This window comes from Lathamus discolor, chromosome 8 (genome assembly GCF_037157495.1).
Source record: "Lathamus discolor isolate bLatDis1 chromosome 8, bLatDis1.hap1, whole genome shotgun sequence".
NCBI classification, from domain to species: domain Eukaryota; kingdom Metazoa; phylum Chordata; class Aves; order Psittaciformes; family Psittacidae; genus Lathamus; species Lathamus discolor.
The window spans coordinates 688,610-706,836 of record NC_088891.1 but is presented as its reverse complement, the minus strand read 5'-3'; the positions used below and the strand labels follow the sequence as shown (position 1 = coordinate 706,836).

The window sequence follows — 18,227 nt, the reverse complement described above, 5'->3', positions numbered from 1 at the left end:
CGGGCCTGGACGGCTTTTCTCCGGGCGGGATGAGCGCGGTCTGTGAGAACGGCCCGGGGCGGAGGCCCCGCGCCCCCCGCGGTTCTCCCTTGCGGCCCGTTACTCCGAGCAGACGCTCCCCGGTCCAGCAGGGGCGCTGCCGACGGCTCCGCGGCCGCCGCGGGGTGGAAACTCGGAGTCCGGGCGGGCGGCGCCCGCGGCCGCGGCGGGGTCCCGGCAGCGGCAGCGCAGGAGCTCGGCGGCGTCAGCTGCAGCGGAGCCGCTCCCAGCCTCGGGTGCCAGCCCCGAGCCGAGACACGCGGGAGGCAGCTCCGCGGGGCAGCAGCGGCGTGAGCGGGCAGGGCCAGGGGCAAGGGCTGGGGCTGCGCAGGCATTAGGGCCGGCGGCGCGGCTCTGTCCCGGCTGTCCGCGGGGTCTTCGGAGCTGCCTCTGTCGGAGGAGGGTTGGGAGCTGCAGGGTCTGGAGCCGGGCTTCGTGGGCAGCGCTGCTGATGCCTGGAAGCTGCCGGTGCAGGCGCTGTGGGAGCAGCGCCAGTTCACTGCTCTGCTTAATGGCCAGCCCTGGGCTGGAGTCTCAGGACTGCAGCTCGGGGTAAAGCCTCCCCTTGCCGCTGCGTCAGCTTCCTTGTGGAGAAGCTGCCCCAGACTCGATGTGGGGCACTGATCGAGGAGGTCTGGGCTGGGACACGGAGCGCAGGCTGTGCTCTGGGAGCTGCTCCAAGACAGCGAGGGTGCTCCTGCCTTGGGGATCCTGTGCATCTGTGGGATGCTGTGAAGCACAGGGCTGTGCCGGGGCCCTGCTGCCGGCTGCGCTGAGCTGCGGCCGCCCCACAGGACTATCTGCAGGTGCCAGGGGGGAGCTTCCAGGGGCTGGTGCTGGTGGTGGGGCAGAAGCGCTGCAGCACTTCCTGGTCCTGCGGCACCGGCATCAGAGGGGCTCGGACGAGGCAGAGTGTGCAGAGCCTGCATGCAGTGGTTGCAGAGCTTGTGTGATGGGGGTGCACAGCACGTGGGGGTACGGCCCATACACGGGAGTGTAGACCTGCACATGGCAGGCACTTGCTGGAATTCAGAGATCCAACGTGTGAAGGGCTCCAGAGCCACGGGGGTGCTCACCCAGGGCGCTGTGGGGTGGCACTGGACCTGTGCTGGAGGCTTGGGGCTGTGTCCTGCCAGAGCTGGGTCTCATGCAGCTTTGCAGGTGCTGTCACCCATATCTGGGGAGGAGGTTCTGCAGTTGTGGCCGTGCTGCTGCTCCGCAAATGACCCTGTCTCAGCCCCAGCTCTTCGCCAGCCTGTCACAGGTCTTCCCCTTTATGGCTGTGTCCGTGGCCCTCCTGGCCAGCAGCACTGCGTGCTCAGGTTGCTACGCGTGTGGTGTGGCCAGCCCTAGCCTGCACCCTGCATTGTCATTGTCTGCAGAGACCCCAGCCCAGCCCTATGCTACCCTGGGGCAGATGGTGCTGCCCCTGCACAGAACTGCACCTGGAGCACTGGCAGCAGCAGAGATGTGAGCTCCTCCATGCGCTGCTGGGGCTGGCGTGCTCAGCTCTGACAGTGCTTTCTCTCCTGCAGGTAGGAGCAGAGAGGGGCCCCCATCTGCTTTCACCTTGGGTCTCCTACTCTGCCTGCCCCAATGCTTTCTGTGAGCATCCCAGGAATAAACTGCGATGGGCACAAGTGATGAGCTCTGCTCCCTGCCCACAGCAGTACCTGACAGCATCTGGCCTGAGAGCACCTTTCCCTGCCTGGCGTTGTCTGTCCCAGCAGCTCTGCAGTGCAGGAAACTCAGAACAGGGTGCAAGCCCTTCTGCAGGGCACAGGGTGCTGGGGTGAAGAGGAGACCGAGCCACGGCTAAAGCAGCGCATGTTTATGGGATCTGGTGCGTTGTGGGTAACAGCATACAGCAACATGCTGGGCACAGGGGCAACAAAAACTATAGGGATGAGGGGAGGTGGGTCCCACAGGGCTGGCGCTGCCGTGGTCCAGCTCACTGCCGGACATGCGGCAATGGGGCAGGGATGCGGATGTCCTGCCCTTTCTCCAGCCGCCGCTCACAGTCAATCAGGTAGTTCACTCCGTCTATCACCAGCTGCACCAGCTCCACCTGCATCAGGAGCACACACTGGGACTTGGGGGCTGTCTCAGGATGCCACGGCAGCCGGGCTCCTGCTGGTCCCACTGGTGCCAAGGGCAGGCGGTGCCACCACTGCACCCGTGTGCCAGCCCCAGCACATGGCCCCTGAGTGGCTGGGGCACACTGGGCCGTCCAGAGCTTTGCTCCCCCAAAGCAGCTCTTCCTCACACTCACCTCTGACTTCCCCAGCCGGTCCAGGTTAGAGATGTCAAAGATGCTGCCAGTGGCTGCAGTGTCCACACCGCCTGTCCCACGCTTCTGCAGCCGGAGGTTCTCCAGGATTTTAGGGAAGCGGCTGTCCTGGTGCCCAGAGAAAGTGTCAGCGCTCCGCGGGACCCTCAGCCAGCGCCTGCTCCCCAGAGCAGCCCTCCCGCCTCTCACAGGACCCTGCCAGCGGCTCATACATCCCACAGGGAGCCCTGCCCTGAGCAGAGCCAGGCTGGCCCCTGGGGGAACCTGAAACGAGCTCCTGGGTCCTGGGCAGTCCTGCACCTCCCACAGCCCTGGCCACAGTGATACCTTGCTGAGCAGCGGCAGCTTGATGTGGACACCTGCTCGCAGTCCAGTGCCCAGGTTGGAGGGGCAGGTCAGGATGTAGCCCAGCCGCTCGTTCCACATGAACTCCCAGCCTCTCTCCTGGATTAACCGCTCCACCTGGGATAGAGGCACAAGCAGCTGCTCAGTCCCAGCCACAGGGAGCCCAGTGCTTGGCACTGCTCAGCCCCAGGCATGGCAGCACCGCTCAGCCCCAGCCATGCTGCCTGTCAAGGGCCAGGCGCTGTGGGGCCACCGGGCACTCGCCTCCTTCAGGCCACGACAGAACCGCTCAAAGACACGTTTCATGTTGCCACCCTTCTCCATGGAGATGATGCGCGTGTGGTCCTCCTCGTTGATCCAGATCAGGAAGGTTTTCTCATTGTTGTGCCTGGGGATGGGGCAGTGTTTGACTGTGCTGGTGGCCTGCAGAGGCCCCATGCCCACCCAGCCACCCATGCCAGGGCCAGCCATGCCCCTCCTGCCCCTGTGGCCATGGTGCCAGTGCTGCCCCCAGTCCTTCCTGTGCCCGTGGCTGGGAGCGCATTGCCACAGCACGGCCCGGCAGCAAGGCAGCCAGCCAGGAGATGCTCCTGGGGACAGGCCAGCGTTCATCCACATGCATCGCTGCAGGGGATGGGTGCTGGCTCAAGTGCCATGTGTACAGGCAAGCACAGCTTGGGAGGCACAGTTCGGTGCCAGTGTGGTGGCAGCCCTGCCCAGACTGGGTACAGGAACATGGCTCCTGCGCCATGCAGGCAGCGGGAGGGGGCTCTGAGGTGTTGTGGGGTGTGTATTGGGATGTTGGATTAAGGGGTGGCTGGAGCTAGGGACCATGTGTGCTGTGGAGCTGTTCTCCATGAGGCTGCTATAAAGGTGCTGTGCCAGCGAGGGCGGGAGCTGGCTGTCACCTCAGGGATGCTGCACGGCTGTGCAGAGATAGATGCTGGGGCATGCAGTAAGATGACATCGTGACAGGATAAGTTTGGGAACAGCGCTGGGGATTGCCTGGGCAGCAGAAGGCAGTTACGGGGTTTTGGCAGCCTGGAGTGCAAGGTGCTACAGGATGGTGAGAGCGGGCAGCACCGACAGCAGGGGCTGGCTCCAAAGCTCCGCTTGCAGGAGGATGGTGCGGTTTGTGCATGGAGTGGGTGGCTGCTGACTGCAGCTCAGGAGGGGCTCCCAGGTCAGGCCCAGAGCTGTGGGTGAGCACTGGTGCTGTGTGTGCTTGGGTCTGCAGCGCGGCCGGTGTGGGGAGCGTGGTGGCAGGGCTGGGGCAGCCTGATGGAGCAGCAGCATCGCCCCAGCCTTTCTGCCCTGCTGACTGCCTGGTGCCAGGGCAGATCCTCACCAGATCCCTCGGGCGTCGGGCCAGTCCCGGGCCATTCCTGCGGCTGTCAGGAGCGGGGACACTGGTTTGTCGAAGAGGAAGTGGTCCTGGAGGGAGGCAGAGTGCACGGGCTCGCCAGGGCTGCACAGCCAGTGCCAGGGCACCCTGCCCCACTGCACCGCAGCCGTCCCAGGCAGGGAGAGCTCACCTGCTGCCCCCATCTGTGCGCAGCAGTCCCTGCCTTCCTGGCCAGGGAGGCACAAGACTGCTGGTGCACAGCCCACCCTGTTCCAGGGGCTAGCAGGGCACCAGCCATGTACCACAAGCCTGCCTTCCCCTGGGCATGGGCAGGGACATGCGGCAAGAGCTGGAGGGGCTGTGAGCTACTGGGGTTGCGTTCAGTGAGCTTCATCCTCCCCGGCGTGGGAGGGCTGAGCAGCACAGGAACACCCCCCGCACCAAGGGGCAGCCTCACTGGGAAGGGATCCTGGTCCCATAGGGCAGTGGGGCTGGGAAGGGAGGGCACGGCCTCCTGGAGGAGCAACACCAGGGAAGGGGTCCTGCTCCATAGGCGCTGGGTTGGCGGTCCAGGAGCCGCGCTGACTCACGTCAATGAGCTGCTGCTGCTCCTTCTCCGTCATCTCGCTGAGGCGGTAGTACCGGCCCGACAGGTCTCCAGTGAGGCCGTTCAGTGCCTCCACAGTCACCTTCTCCACCTCCCGCCGCTCGGCACGGGTGCAGGCTGGCGGCAGGCTCAGCCCGCGGATGCTGCGCCCGGTCCGGACCCGGGACGAGAGCACATAGCGCTCATCGAAGTGGCCAAATTTGATCTGGAACAGACAGGAGCCACGGGGCGCTTACGGGAGGACACCGGTGCTCGCAGGGGCCCTGTCCCCGAGGCCCCGGGGAGGGACCCCCGTGCACAGCACCACTGCCCAGCTCCTTCACCTTTGTGGCGTCCAGGTCTGTGAAGTGCTTCATGGTGCGCGGGTTGAAGCCATTGTGCCGCTCCTGGATCACGGGGTCGAATATGTCAGCAAACACCTGGAAGCAAGCAGGATGATGGGCACCATGCGGACCCTGTGCCCCACGGACATAGCCTCGCTGCCAGCACGGGGGATGTGGCAGCAGGGGAGCTACAGAGGGTGGCTGGGGCCATGGTGTGTCTTGCCATCCAATGCAATAGCAATTCATGGGGCCGCTGCTGCCCCAGCAAGGAGGAGGAGGAGGAGGATGATGCAGGGCTCCAGGGAAGCTGCTCTGAAGGAGCCCCGTGTCCTACAGGGACACACTGGGGCTGGCCAAGGCGCCTCTGCAGCTGCCAGGGCTGGGCAGCAGGAGATGGGCACTGATATCCAGGCTGCTGGATGTGCCACAGGTACCAGGCTGCCGCAGGCAGGGTTGCCACTCACCTCATAGCTTTCTTCATCGCCTGCTACGATGCCCACAGTCTTGATGAAGGGGTGGCCAGGGTTGTCAACGCCCGTCTGGATGCACTGGTCCAAGGTCCAGCCGTTTGAGGTGGCTTTGTCACAGAGCCTGCTGTAGATGGCTGGTGTCAGGTTGCTGGCCATGCAGTTATTGTGCTTCCTCAGGTCGGGGTACTCAGCACTGCAGGAGGAGAGACCGATGAGTCCTCTGGGGCTGGAGGACATAGAGACCCTCAGGGCAGGAGTGGGGAGCTCTGGGCAGGGAGGCTGAGCTGCTCTGCTTGTGCACACCAGGAAAGGCCAAGGAAGAGCAGTTAGAGGCACTGCGCGGCAAGGGCAGGGAGCAGCCTGAGCCGAGGACTGACAATGTCACAAGGACAAGAGTTCATGAACAAATCTGGGCTGGTTGTTTGGGTGCGGCTCCTTATCAGCCATGTACCAGGGCCTGGCACTGGGAATGCTCCTGCTGGCCAAGCGGTGGCCACGCCAGCCCCAGCCCCAGCTCCAGCCCGGGCTAGCAGGAGGCAGTGCAGAGCTGCCGGGGGTCTCACTCCCCTTCTTCTCCATGGTGCTGCCCAGCACTGGGGCTGTGGGCAGTGGGCTGGGTGTGCACTGGGTGCAGGAGGCAGAAGCACGTGGGGCCCTGTATGCTCAACCACTGGCCAAGCCCCGGGCCCCATTCCCCACAGCCCAGATGCTGTGGGGCAGGAGATTGGCTGACCCCAATCTGCAGCCAGTGGGATCCGCACCGCTCCGGCGCAGTTTATTGTATTAGGGGTATGCTTTCCTCTAATCAGCTTAGCGGGAGGCCATCCCCTGACCTCATTCCCACTTTAGCTGGGCTTTGAGCTTGTTCTGCGTTCATGTGGGGCTGGCAGGGCAGGACCCGACAGTGCTCTCCTTGGCCAAATCCCTCCTGCTGGAGATGGTGCCTCTGTTGCCACAGTGGGTCAGGACTGGCCCGTGTCAGCCCAGGATCCTGCCTGGTGGCCTGAGCCTGGACGGGCGCTGCGCTGGGGGCGGCGCAGCTTGGGCAGGGGCCATCCCTGTGCCAGAGGAGGTGACGGGGCTGGTGCGCGGCCGGGCCGGTGGGAGCAGCAGCCGGCTGCCATCACAGCAGCAAGGCCTGGCACCCCGCGGCACTCGGGTCCTGCTCTGGGTCCTGGTGCTGCAGAGCCGAGCGCTCACGCCTCCCGGCTGCATCTGCAGGACCAGGAATGTGCGTTGGCCCCTCGCCTACGGCTCTTTGCTGCTTGTGGCTTCCTGCGCTTTGCAGAAAGAAAGGGAGGTAGGGCTTGGGTCTGCTCTGCGTAGGAAAGCACTGGCAGCTCCAGCCTGGACCAGTGCAAAGAGGCTTTTGCTCCAGGCTGGAGCTCTTCCCAGGCAGTGCAGGCCAAGGGCTGCTCCCCCAGCCCACCCACATCTGTGCCATGCAGAGATGCTCGAGTTCAGAAGCTGACTCGTGTGATAGCAGATGCAGCCTGCCCAGCCTCCCCCCTGCTCCTGCCCCTGCTGCCGGCTGGCTGCAGACCCACGTCTCCCCGGGGAGACACACTCTCATAAAAAGCGTTTGCTGACAAGAATGGGACACTTGGACAAGTTCCTCCTCTGACTGCAGCACAGCCAGTGCTGCCAGGAGCACAGCCTGCTGCGCTTTCCACCCTGGTGGCAGCAGACTATGTGCAGAAAGCCAGCAAAGGTTGCTAAGGGAAGCGAGCTCACTCCCAGTAAGCAGGAGACTGCAGCAGGTTTATACATGCTGCCTGCTACGGGCAGTCCCAACCATCGCCGAGGTGTCAGAGTCCAAAATCCTGAGACTCTATCCCTGCCTGCGGGGTCTGTGCCTGCTGCAGTGCTCATTCTGCTCCTGCTCCGGACTCACGTTCCCCGGCACAGCCCTGAATCACAGTCGGCAAGTCCGGGGAGTTTCTCTTCAGCCTTCCTAGAGCTTTTAAGCTAAGCTGGAGGGGGCCAGGGTGAGCAGGGCAACGCCGGGAGCCGCTGCCCTCCTTGTCCTCGCACGAGGAGGTGCTTCCCCTCGGAGCAGCCTCCCCGGGAGCGGAGCCCCCTGCATCTCCCCGTGGCTCTGCACCGTGATCCATAACCCCCAGTGCCCTCCCTGGCGTCACCAGCTCTGTGGGGGCTCATGCTGATGGTGTGGGGGGTGCGAGGTGCATGGGAGGTGTGTGTGGGGTGCATGTGATCTGTGTGCGGTGTGTGGGGTTCATGGGGTCTGTGGTGTGTGCAGGGTGCGTGGTGCTCAGGCTGCTGCAGGCAGTGCAGCCCACGCTGTGTTCTGCAGGAGGACAGGGCTTGGGCTTTGTGTGGAGGCACCGGCAGGAACGCCGGCGTTGCCGTCCGAACGAGGCACCGTGTGGGACTGCAGCTGGCACCTCCGTGCCCACATCTCTCCCGGGGGAAGCGCCCGAGCCTCCCAGGGTGGCCGTTGGCACCGCAGTGCAGTGACAAGCAGTGCAGTGACAAGCAGTGCAGTGACAAGCAGTGCAGTGACAAGCAGTACAGTGACAAGCAGTGCAGTGACAAGCCGTGCAGTGACAAGCCGTGCAGTGACAAGCAGTGCAGTGACAACCAGTGCTGCTCAGATCCCTCAAGGCTGTTGCCAATGTCTCCTGTTACTTGACTTAAAGAGCAGAGGAGCACAATCACTGTGGGTGACTGGACCCCGCAGTGTGGATGCCGTGGCTGGGTCCTGGGGCTCTGTTCAAGCTCTTTTCCGTTGTCGGCACCATTACAAAACCATGCCCAGTTGAACAGACCCTCCCAGGAAGCTCATTTTAGGGCTTCTCAGACACGTTCCCTACCTTGAGTTCACCCCCTCCTCCAGACTCACCTGAGCCCTTCCTTCCCTGCTGTTTATTCACCTCTTTGGAGGCGAATAAGCAGTAACATCCAACCTTCGTCACTCTTCCAACTGGCTCCATTTCTGTCCCCTCCTTTCTGAGCCTCAGCACTGCTGTCAGCACACAGCTTCTGCACGAGCATGGCTCTCAGCCTGCAATGCAGCGACTCACCGCTCTCCGAATGCACTGTGTTTGGTGCAGGGATCGCAGCATGTGTTTGGAGCAGTAACGTGCTGCCTCCTTCCCCACTCTGCTTCTTCCCTGCGCACCGCCTCCACCGGCATCAGGGTGAGGAGGAAATCCCACTCCTTGCTTTCCTGACCTGACTGAGCTGTGCCAGACAGAGCAGCCAGTGCTGGGGCAAGGAGGAAGAACCAGCTGGTAGCCGTCATGTCCCTCTCCCATTCTGGCCCTGTTTCTTTCCTGCCCAGTGCCTGTGAGGCACAGGCAGCTCCTGCCTTCAGCCCCATCCTATGCCTCGGCCCCCACATGCTCTTTCGGGCTGGGCAGCGAGCAGGACCTGCCAGCATCGCTTCAGCCTTCAGCCCCAAAGCACTCCATGTGCTGGTGGCCCAGCCAGGGTCCCTGGCCAGCCCTTGGCAAGAGTAGTTCATAGGGGGAGTGACACAAGGCCTTCTGTGCTGGTGCTTGAACCTTGGCTCCGCTCTGCAGCTGTGACACTTATCTGGCTTAAGAGATCAGGCACAGGTTGTGTAAATAGGGTGAGGGCTCTTGGAGAGCCAGCATTACCCCCAAAAGCATGCTTAAGCCGGGCCATGGCCCTGCAGGCACCCGCCTGGCCCAGCTTGGCTCCATGCCCACATCCCGCAGGTCCTGATCACACATCCCAGGGCTCGGCTGTGTCCAAAATCTGCCCGCAGGCCGGGGTCTGCCCGCTCAGCCCTTGCGGGCACCTCCACTTCTCCCTTTACAAACTGCCCGAGACGGAAGAGTGAGGACCTGCCAGGAAACCTTTCTGTTGAATAGAGAAGTCCCTGTCCCCAAGGCTGGCCCTTGGAAGGCTGCTACAGCCAGATGAGGCCAGGCCGGGAGCTGCCGCCAGCCCCCGGGGGCTGCTCAGGAGCCTCCTGACACCGGCTCATGCAGGCGGAGCTCCCGGGTACTTGGCCGGGAGGAGGGAATGAGTCCTTCTGCTCCATCCAGTTCCCACCAGGACCTTGGCAAGTGTCCCCTGGCTCCTGCCACAGCCGCGCCAAGCCTGGGCTTTGTCCTCCCTTGCCCCAGCAGCTCCGAGTCCCCCGGACCCCAGCCCCACTGGCAAGCCCCTGTTCCTCCCCGCTCCCTCCCGCTCCATGCTGCGGGGCAGCGGCTTGTCCCGGGGCTGCCGGCAGCGCTGGGACGGTGCCGGGGAGCCGGGCCGCGGGCAGGGGGATGCGCCGGGGGGGGGCCCGCGGCCCCGGCTCAGGGCGGGTCCCGTGCGGGTCCCGGTGGCCGCGCAGGGGTTGGGGCGGTGGTTGGGGCGGCCCAGCCCTCGGGGAGGGCGCGGAGGCCCCGCCGCGGCGGTGCCGGTGCCCTTGGGCGGCTCCGTTCAACACGGCCGAGCCCCCGCAGCCGCCGGCCGGGGCCCCGGGACGTCCCGGTCACCCCCATCCTGCGGAGGAGCAGAGCCCCCGCCCCGCCGCAACCAGGGACCCCCCCTCTCCAGGACAGCCCCGTGCCCTCTCCGACGCTGGTGCCGCAGGGACCGGCCCCTGCCCGCCGCCCTCCCGCAAGTACCTGGGCGGGTAACGCCGCCGCTGCCGGTGGCCGGCGCTGACCGGGTCCCGGGCGAGCAGGAAGCCGGCGGCGAGGGAGCCGGCGCCCACCATTGCCAGGAGGCCGGCGGAGCGGCGGGCGGACAGCGCGCGAGCGAAGGTGCCGGCCATGGCGGAGCGGCGCGGCAGGGACCAGGACGTGATGGGAATGGAAGCGGGAGCCGGGCTGGGAGCGGCGGCGGGAGGGGGCGCGGAGGCGGAGAGCGGCCGGGCACGGGGGGGCGCGAGGCACCGCCACCTGCCCGCCGCGGGCCCCGCCCCGCCCCGCCCCGGGGCCGCCGCCGCCTTCAGCACCGCGAGACGGACAGCGCCGGGGGCCGCTGCGCCCGGCCCCGCGCACCCGCGCGCCCCGGGTCGGGCTCGGCGCGGCGCGGGGAGGCCGCGGGGAGGCCGCGCGCTTGAAGCCGGGCGCCGCGGACGCGGCTTCCGGGCGGCCGGGAGCCACGCGTGGGATGCGGACCGGGACGTGCCGCGGGGCCGGCGGACGGGTCCTGGTCACCGGCACCCCCACCCCGCCGTGCCCTGTGCCGCTGCCCGGTGCCGGGCGCTCCCTCCTCGGGCCGCACGCGCCGGGGTAGGGCGGGTTCACGGCAGCGGGGCGGGGAGCGCTGCGGGCCCCGCGGCACGGGCACGGCGGGGGGGGCGGCGCACGCGGCGCGGTTGCCGTGGTAACGCGGGACCCGGTGCCCGGCGCTGGGCCCGGGCCCCACGTGCGCGCTGCGCACCCGGCCGCGCAGCGCTCACCGCCGCCGCCAGGGGCCGCCACCCCACGCCCGGTCGGCGTCCGGCTGGCCACGCCCTCCTGCCCGCCCATTGGCTGGTTTCGGCCGTCAGCAGGTCCTGATTGGCCTGCGGCAGCGCCGGCGGCGCAGGGTGCGCTCGGAGGCCGCAGGTGAGCGGAGGGAAATGGCGGCCCCCGGCGTCGCGCCCCCTGCCGCCGCCGCGGGGTGCTGAGGCGTCCGCGGTGCGCCGGGCCGGGGCCGGGCCGGGCGGCGCCGAGCGAGGGAAGGGAAACGGGGGGGTCTCGGCCGCACCGCCGCTGGGCCCGGCTCGTCCGTGACTGTCGGGGGGTGCAGGGTAGGTGGCAGCCCCGGCTCCCGCAGCCCTGCCCCCCGCAGCCGCATCCTGCCGGCTCGGCCCGGCCGCGGCTCTCGGGCCCAGCGTCCGCCGTCTCCGGCCGGGAGGGCCCGCGGGGCGGCGGGCGGGGCGGTGGCTGAGCGGGCCCGGCAGCCCCTTCCGGGCGGTGTCGCGGGGAACGGGCGGCCTCTGGGTTGGCGTGACCGTGACCGTGACCGTGACCGTGTCAGTGCCGCCCGGGGGGGGAGCGGCCCTGGGGGAGCAGCCGCTGCCTCGGCCTCCCTCTCCCCGAGCGGGTGTGCGGGGGCTGTGTCTGCACCGCGCTTGGTGCGAGGGAAGGGCCGGGAGGCACGGGCGGATGAACCTGCGTTACGTGTCAGGTACATCGCGATGCTGTGGAGTTTCGCACTTAAGGATCTCATTAAAAAGCCTCATTAGAAACGACCTCATCAGGCAAGAAGCGCCGCAGGTGCTGGGAGCAGCGCCGCGCTCGCTCCGGCGCGGAAGCGGTAAGGCAGGAGGCTGTTGGGAGCTTGCAGGGTATTGTGCAGCAGAGCCGCTCCTGGCCGGGCAGCCACAGCCACAGCCACAGCGCTTCCACCATCGCGGGCTGGTCCTGGAGATGTCCACGGCCTCGGAGTTCCCAGAAGTGCTGCTCGAATGGGCAGAACTCATCTATAGAAGCTGGACTTCAGCTTCCTGGTTGTGACCATGCTGAGCCTCTGTTAACAGAGCAGAGAGAGCTTGCTTTCGCACACCACCTCCAAAGAGCTTTTAATTATTAACTCCGGAATAAGTGTTCTTCTGAAGCAATTGAGTGTCTACGATAAGAGTACAGCTTTCACCTTTTGTAAGTATGTATGTAATTGCCCTTGGTACAAACAGCCCTTGTGGCAGTGGGAGTCACTTTGGGCAAAGGTGCTTCACTGAGCAGCCTTTCAGGTTGGTTGTTACCTGCAGGTGGTACCTGTACTCCTGGGGCCTCCCTCCCAGTGCTCCTGGGGAACAAGGGCCTGGCCTCTGCTCAGGCAGGTGGTGAGCCTCACTCAGCTGCTGCATTCCTCATCCTCCAGCCCCCTCTGTGGGGACTGCACCTTGAAATCAGGTGTTTAAAAACCAAATGAACCAAAAGGCAATGCCCAAGCCCACTCTTTTTAGTGGGCAATGCCACACTGAGTACAGAGTTCATACGAGACCTGGTCATGTCGCCTTCTCTCCCACATTTCTGGTACCTCAGAAGTGGGGCACAGAGAACAAGTCTCTCTACTCCGTGAACATCCTCATCTGGACAGTGCCAGAATGAACCGCTGGGGAACCAGAAAACAACTTACTAAACTTAATTTGTTGTCACTAATACAGGGTGGTCTAGGGAGCTGAATTAGCCCCAGGACACAGAGAGGCAAGGTCTATGTCTCAGTTCCAGGTTGTGGGTCAGCAGCTTCTGGCTGCTATAGGTGGTTATAGTAGCCTTCAGTATGATTGTGCAGGAGATCATAGCTGCCCTTCTGGGAAGGGAGTGCAAGAATGTCTTTAACTGCAGCTGCTGGTGTGTACTTCCTTGTGTAGCTGTGACGGGACCAGCAAGCCTGAATATTCCATCTTTACCTTTCTCTGTGTGTGCGTCAGAGCCATGTAGATGCTTTTGTCTCTCTTGAACTATACAGCCAGCACTGTTAACACTTAATTTGCTTGCTGTGATTAGTGAAAGGTAAGACCTGTAGTACTCTCTGCAAGTGGGCACTGGACTGAATGTATGACCTCTAGGAGCAGTTAGCTCAGGAAGCAGTGAGGATGGTGCAGAGCTGTCAGCATCACGAGCTGTCATTGCCTCTCATAGCTCTAGGTTTGAAGAAAGGAGGTAATGGTGGTCGTGGTGTGGGCTGAGCACCCTGAAGGAACTTGCTGCTGACATTTCTGTGGGGGAAGTTGGACTCTCTTGGCACCCAGCACTGGAGCTGGATCAGGCATGGGGACAACACCTCGTGTTACTGGCCTTTGGTAATGGCCAAAAGCTTTGGAGCTCAGGGTAGAGCTCCATTTGCCTGCTTCTCTTTAACAGCAACAGGCTGTCTGGATTTTACCTGCCTTAGTTATGCCTGTAGATAAAAACTTTGTTTCATCAAGAGTCTGTGGCCTCTCTTGCAATGAATCTAGTCAGATAAGGGATCTACTTTAAAGAGTAACTTTAAAAGGCTTTCATTATGCGCTCTCCCTTTCCTCACACTAGAGGCTACCTGAGCTCATGAGGCTTTCCCTGTTAACACCAGGGGCATGCCTGATGCATCAGTGGCTGTTGGCTTCAGCAAGACTCCAGGTTTTTGCCCGCTTCGAGTGCGGTGTGTCATGACCTCTAGAAATAGCTACAGATAAGGCAGAGGGTTTTTTCTGGGCTAGGAGCAGGGATGTAGGGAACTCAACGATTTCTTAGGGCAAAGGTTTTCCTGCTGCTTGATCTGGTTTTTTTTTCCAGGAGGGAGGGCCATAAGGGATTGGAGAAGACAACCCTCCTCCTCTCCTTGCATGGTTTACTTCATTAAATCATCAGCCATTGAGCTGCTAAGGGCTCATTCTGCACTGGCAGCAAGGCACAAGAGTGGAAATGGTTCCTGAGCATGTCGGGCACCCTGTTTGTGTCCTCATGTGAAAGCAGAGCTGTGTGGAGCGCACATCAGGTGCCTGCCTAGCCTGGCGGGCCAGAGCTGCTGCTCCCGCCAGCAGAGTACTGGTGGTGAATTACAGCTGCCTCTGCATGCCGCTGCCCGAGGCCCGTGCAGGAGCAGGTGGCACTGGGTACCCACGTGGGCTAGAGCCAGGCGGCCTCGGGCGGCCTCACCTGGGTGTGAAGTCCAGGCTCGCTCTGTCACCTCTGGTTCCTGTTGGGTTGGTGTCGGCTCCTCCAGTAGATGCAGTGTGATAACGGGCAGCCCTGGGAGTGGGCTGTGGGACATTGGGGGGTGCTTCTGTCGAGCTCTTTCTCTGAGTGCTTACCTGTTACATTTGTCCATTTGGGGAGCGTGCACAGCCTTTCTGTGTGCAGGCATGCTTGCTTCTGTCCTTTATTTCCAAGGCAATTTCACAAGCGGCTGGATTGCTCTGTGTGTTTCTCCTGCCCATCCCACCCGTGTTCCTGGCAAGAGGATTCTTGCCTACTGTAAACCCGTGCCGCTGGCAGGCAGTGGCTCTGCTCAGGGCAGAGGAGCTGCCAGAGCACTGGGAGCTCACAACTGTACGTGGCAGTGCAGCCTCCTGCTGAGTGCTGGCTGCAAAGGGAACCGTGCTCAACAGGGGAGGAAGCTCAGGGACTTGGTCTGGGAGGTGCTGGGAGGCATCTGGGGGGTGCTGGGAGGCATGTGAGAGCATGAGAAGCAGTGGTAGTTTCTCATGCCCAGTTTTTGGAAGTATGTAATACCATCAGGTGCTCACAATGCCCTCTTCTCAAGGTTGCACTTGTATGGGAGGAATGCTTTTGGCCACTTTCCAGTTGGGGAAAACAGTAAAGGGCAACAGCATGACATTATGTGGTGCAGCTATGGTCAGAGGTGAGCAGCTGTGTCCTTGGTGTGTGCAGGGCATGCATATGGTATATTCAACCCGACTGCTGCGGTGGCAGGCAGTGCTGCTGCTGTAGGTGACAGTGCAAGACACTCTCCTTTCTTTCCTGGTGTTTATAAAGCAGAGCTTGTATCCCGATTATCAGCTTCTGTGGTCATAGAGTAAATCGGAGCCAGCTTGCAAACTCAGGAGCCTTGACCTGCAACCCAGACTGTTGCTGATGTTTCCTCTTGTGTCCTCTTTCCCTCCCAAAGAGCTGGCTCTTTCCCTCCTCCCCGCAGACTCATGCTCCTCTCAAACGGATCTTTCTGTTACTCTAGGTCTTCTTGAGCTGAAAGGATGAAAATTGGCAACTGGGAAGCCACCATCACTGCCCTCAGCTTTGTCCTAACTTGTGGAGTCCCAGTTGATGTCTTTGGGTGTACGAGCCTCTGAGAGTGTCCACTCTCCCCATCCATGATTTAGGCAGTCGCTTGGAGCATGCATAATTGTAAGTTTTACATGATTTCAGTGCTGGCAGTGACACTGTCCCTTTCCTGGTCAGTGTAAAGGGGTTAACTACACAGTAGAGCTGCCCATCTAAAATGATTCTGAATACTGATCCCCTCCCACCCTGAGGGTCTCTTCCTGCTCCTCCCCTTTGTACTGGGCAACACATCCCTGGGCTGACTCAAGCCAGATGAGTCCCTGCCCTCTGCACCATCACGGCTTCCAGTAGCACGGCTGGCCCTGGCTCACCCTGCCTCTGACCTTCTCTTTCCCTTTCTTCATGCTGGGATTCCAGAGCGGAATGGTTGGCCACCGGAGCTGCAATGTCGTCCCTGACGACCTCCAGTGAGGGAGAGAACTCCGCTCCCAGGTTTGTTGTCGGTTCCAGGGATGATGAGACGGACTTTCTGGGATCAAACATGAAGACAGACGAAACAGATTTCTTTGAAGATGATGAAGAGGAGGAGTCGGTAAGGAGGTGCTGGCATTCTGGGTTGGAGCATCTGTGCAGGATTCCTGGGTCTCAGCCAGGGTTTGTGTGGTTGCTGCTGAGGCTGCGGGCCATTGGGACTCCTGGGGACGTGGCACAGGCTGCGTGGCATTGCTGCGCTGCCATGCTCACTCCTCATGCTGCAGCAATCCCAGCCTTTTTGCTTGCAGGTCTTTTTCAGGCACAACAGCAGATTTCTTTGTCCTAGCAACTTAACCTTGATGCTCCCATAAACCTTCCTGTTTCACCAGGGAAATTTCTGAGACAAATTCTGGGAACTGTGAAAAGGGCAGAGCTGTGTCTGCAGAAAGGAAGCGTTTATTCTTTTCTGTAATCTCTAGGAACAGGATGCAGAAAGGAGAATGATCTCCATCTCTTGACTGCTTTTGGCCTCTATTTAGTGTCATGTTAAATGTTACATTTGGTGTTCTGTACGAGACCTGCATGCAGCAGGAACGTTGCTGCTGGCTGTATGAATTGCTGGGACCATTCACCAGTGCAGCATCATTTCCGCTGCCTCTGTATCCAGAGTCTCCGTTGCAAGTGGGTTGTTCAGACCCATGCAGTATTGTGTACCTTCCTATTGAGCGGAGCTATTTATCAGGTGTGGTGAAGGATTTGGAAACCCTTTCATTTCCCAGATGTTTTTGCTGTGGAGCCTTGACTTTGCAAGTCTGTGCAGTAACTTCCAGTATCTCAGCTTACGGTTTGAAGCCATGGTTTTGTGATGGGTAACCCACAGTCATAGAATCATAGAATAGTTAGGGTTGGAAAGGACCTTAAGATCATCCAGTTCCAACCTCCTTGCCATGGGCAGGGACACCTCACACTAAACTGTGCCACCCACGGCTCTGTCTAACCTGGCCTTGAACACTGCTAGGGATGGAGCATTCACAATTTCCTTGGGCAACCCATTCCAGTGCCTCACCAGCCTAACAGTAAAGAACTTCCTCCTTATATCCAATCTAAAATTCTCCTGTTTTAACCCGCTATCCATTGTCCTATCACTTCAGTCCCTAATGAACAGTCCCTCCCCAGCATCCCTATAGGCCCCCTTCAGGTACTGGAAGGCTGCTCTGAGGTCTCCATGCAGCCTTCTCTTCTTCAGGCTGAACAGCCCCAACTTCCTCAGCCTGTCTTCATACGGGAGGTGCTCCAGCCCCTGATCATCCTCGTGGCCTCCTCTGGACTTGTTCCAGCAGTTCCATGTCCTTTTTATGTTGAGGACACCAGAACTGCACACAATGCTCCAGGTGAGGTCTCACAAGAGCAGAGTAGAGGGGCAGGATCACCTCCTTCGACCTGTTGGTCACGCTCCTTTGGATGCTGCCCAGGATGCGGTTGGTTTCTGGGCTGTGAGTGCACACTGAGGCCGGCCCATGTTCATTTTCTCATTGACCAGCACACCCACATCCTTCTCCGCAGGGCTGCTCTGAATCTCTTTTTTGCCCAATCTGTAGCTGTGCCTGGGATTGCTCCGACCCAGGTGTAGGACCTTGCACTTGTCATGGTTGAACTTCATAAGGTTGGCATCAGCCCACCTCACAGGCGTGTCGAGGTCCCTCTGGATGGCATCCCTTCCCTCCAGCATATCGACTGAACCACACAGCTTGGTGTCATCGGCAAACTTGCTGAGGGTGCACTCAATCCCACTGTCCATGTCACCTACAAAGATGTTGAGCAAGACCAGTCCCAGCACCGATCCCTGAGGGACACCACTCACTACTGGTCTCCCACTGGACATTAAGCCATTGACCACAACTCTTTGTGTGCTGCCACCCAGCCAGTTCTTTATCCACCGAGTGGTCCATCCATCAAATTGATGTCTCTCCAGTTTAAAGACAAGGATGTCATGCGTTCTATGTTTGTTCTGCGTTTCTACATTGTTATAGTTTGAATTCAATTTATTAAATTTAGTACTTAGTACTAAAAATTTAGTCCCTTAGCACTAAATGGATCTCTGTCTTCCTTTAGCCGCCTGAACGGCAGATTGTGGTTGGAATCTGTGCCATGACCAAAAAGTCCAAGTCAAAGCCCATGACACAGATTCTGGAGCGTCTGTGCAAGTTTGAGTATATCACAGTGGTGATCATGGGGGAAGATGTTATCCTGAATGAACCGGTGGAGAACTGGCCCTCTTGTGACTGCCTCATATCCTTCCACTCCAAAGGTAAAATGTCCATGGCAGGCTTTAGCATACTTGAGATCTAGGCAAGGGACCTTTCACTCATTTTCCACTCCCTGCCTTTGTATTTCAGGATTCCCCCTGGATAAAGCAGTTGCTTATGCCAAGCTGTGCAAGCCATTTTTGATTAATGACCTTGACATGCAGTATTACATCCAGGACAGGTAGGTGTTTGTGATCCACTAAAGCACCTTTTCCTTTGTGTGATTCTTCTCCTCAGCATGCTGTGCAAACTTTGTCTTCCTGGCCACAAGCAAATGAGTGAGATGGGGAGGAAGGGGACCTTTCTCGGTCTTGAGGATTTTTTGTGTTCATTTGACTTTGTTCTTCATCTGTGGGAGTGAAGCCTTGGCACATAGTGAGGACA

At 61.0% G+C, this 18,227-nt stretch overlaps 2 protein-coding genes across 9 annotated transcripts in view; one reads left to right on the top strand and one right to left on the bottom strand.

Moving 5' to 3' along the window:
• Positions 1 to 1,867: 1,867 nt before the first annotated feature.
• On the bottom strand, positions 1,868 to 10,205 carry CKMT1A (creatine kinase, mitochondrial 1A). The gene is made up of 9 exons (XM_065688239.1): positions 10,030 to 10,205; positions 5,414 to 5,612; positions 4,950 to 5,045; positions 4,610 to 4,831; positions 4,023 to 4,108; positions 2,939 to 3,062; positions 2,657 to 2,791; positions 2,312 to 2,437; positions 1,868 to 2,107 (listed from the first exon to the last, which is right to left on the bottom strand). Exons 1-9 carry the CDS (start codon positions 10,176 to 10,178, stop codon positions 1,991 to 1,993), a joined length of 1,254 nt encoding a protein of 417 aa, XP_065544311.1. The 5' UTR covers positions 10,179 to 10,205; the 3' UTR covers positions 1,868 to 1,990.
• A 704-nt stretch (positions 10,206 to 10,909) lies between these two features.
• PPIP5K1 (diphosphoinositol pentakisphosphate kinase 1) overlaps positions 10,910 to 18,227 on the top strand; it is a 46,204-nt gene continuing 38,886 nt past the window's right edge. For 4 of the 8 annotated variants that reach the window (XM_065688682.1, XM_065688681.1, XM_065688680.1 and 1 more), the window contains exons 1-5: positions 10,910 to 10,959; positions 15,017 to 15,186; positions 15,481 to 15,655; positions 17,650 to 17,845; positions 17,934 to 18,024. In XM_065688682.1, the coding sequence (XP_065544754.1) occupies positions 15,509 to 15,655; positions 17,650 to 17,845; positions 17,934 to 18,024 (434 nt within the window). In that variant the 5' untranslated portion in view covers positions 10,910 to 10,959; positions 15,017 to 15,186; positions 15,481 to 15,508. Of the gene's footprint in view, positions 10,960 to 11,047; positions 11,145 to 11,751; positions 11,995 to 14,578; positions 14,684 to 15,016; positions 15,187 to 15,480; positions 15,656 to 17,649; positions 17,846 to 17,933; positions 18,025 to 18,227 lie in introns of those variants that run through there. The other 4 variants (XM_065688675.1, XM_065688679.1, XM_065688678.1 and 1 more) reach the window with 4 other exon arrangements.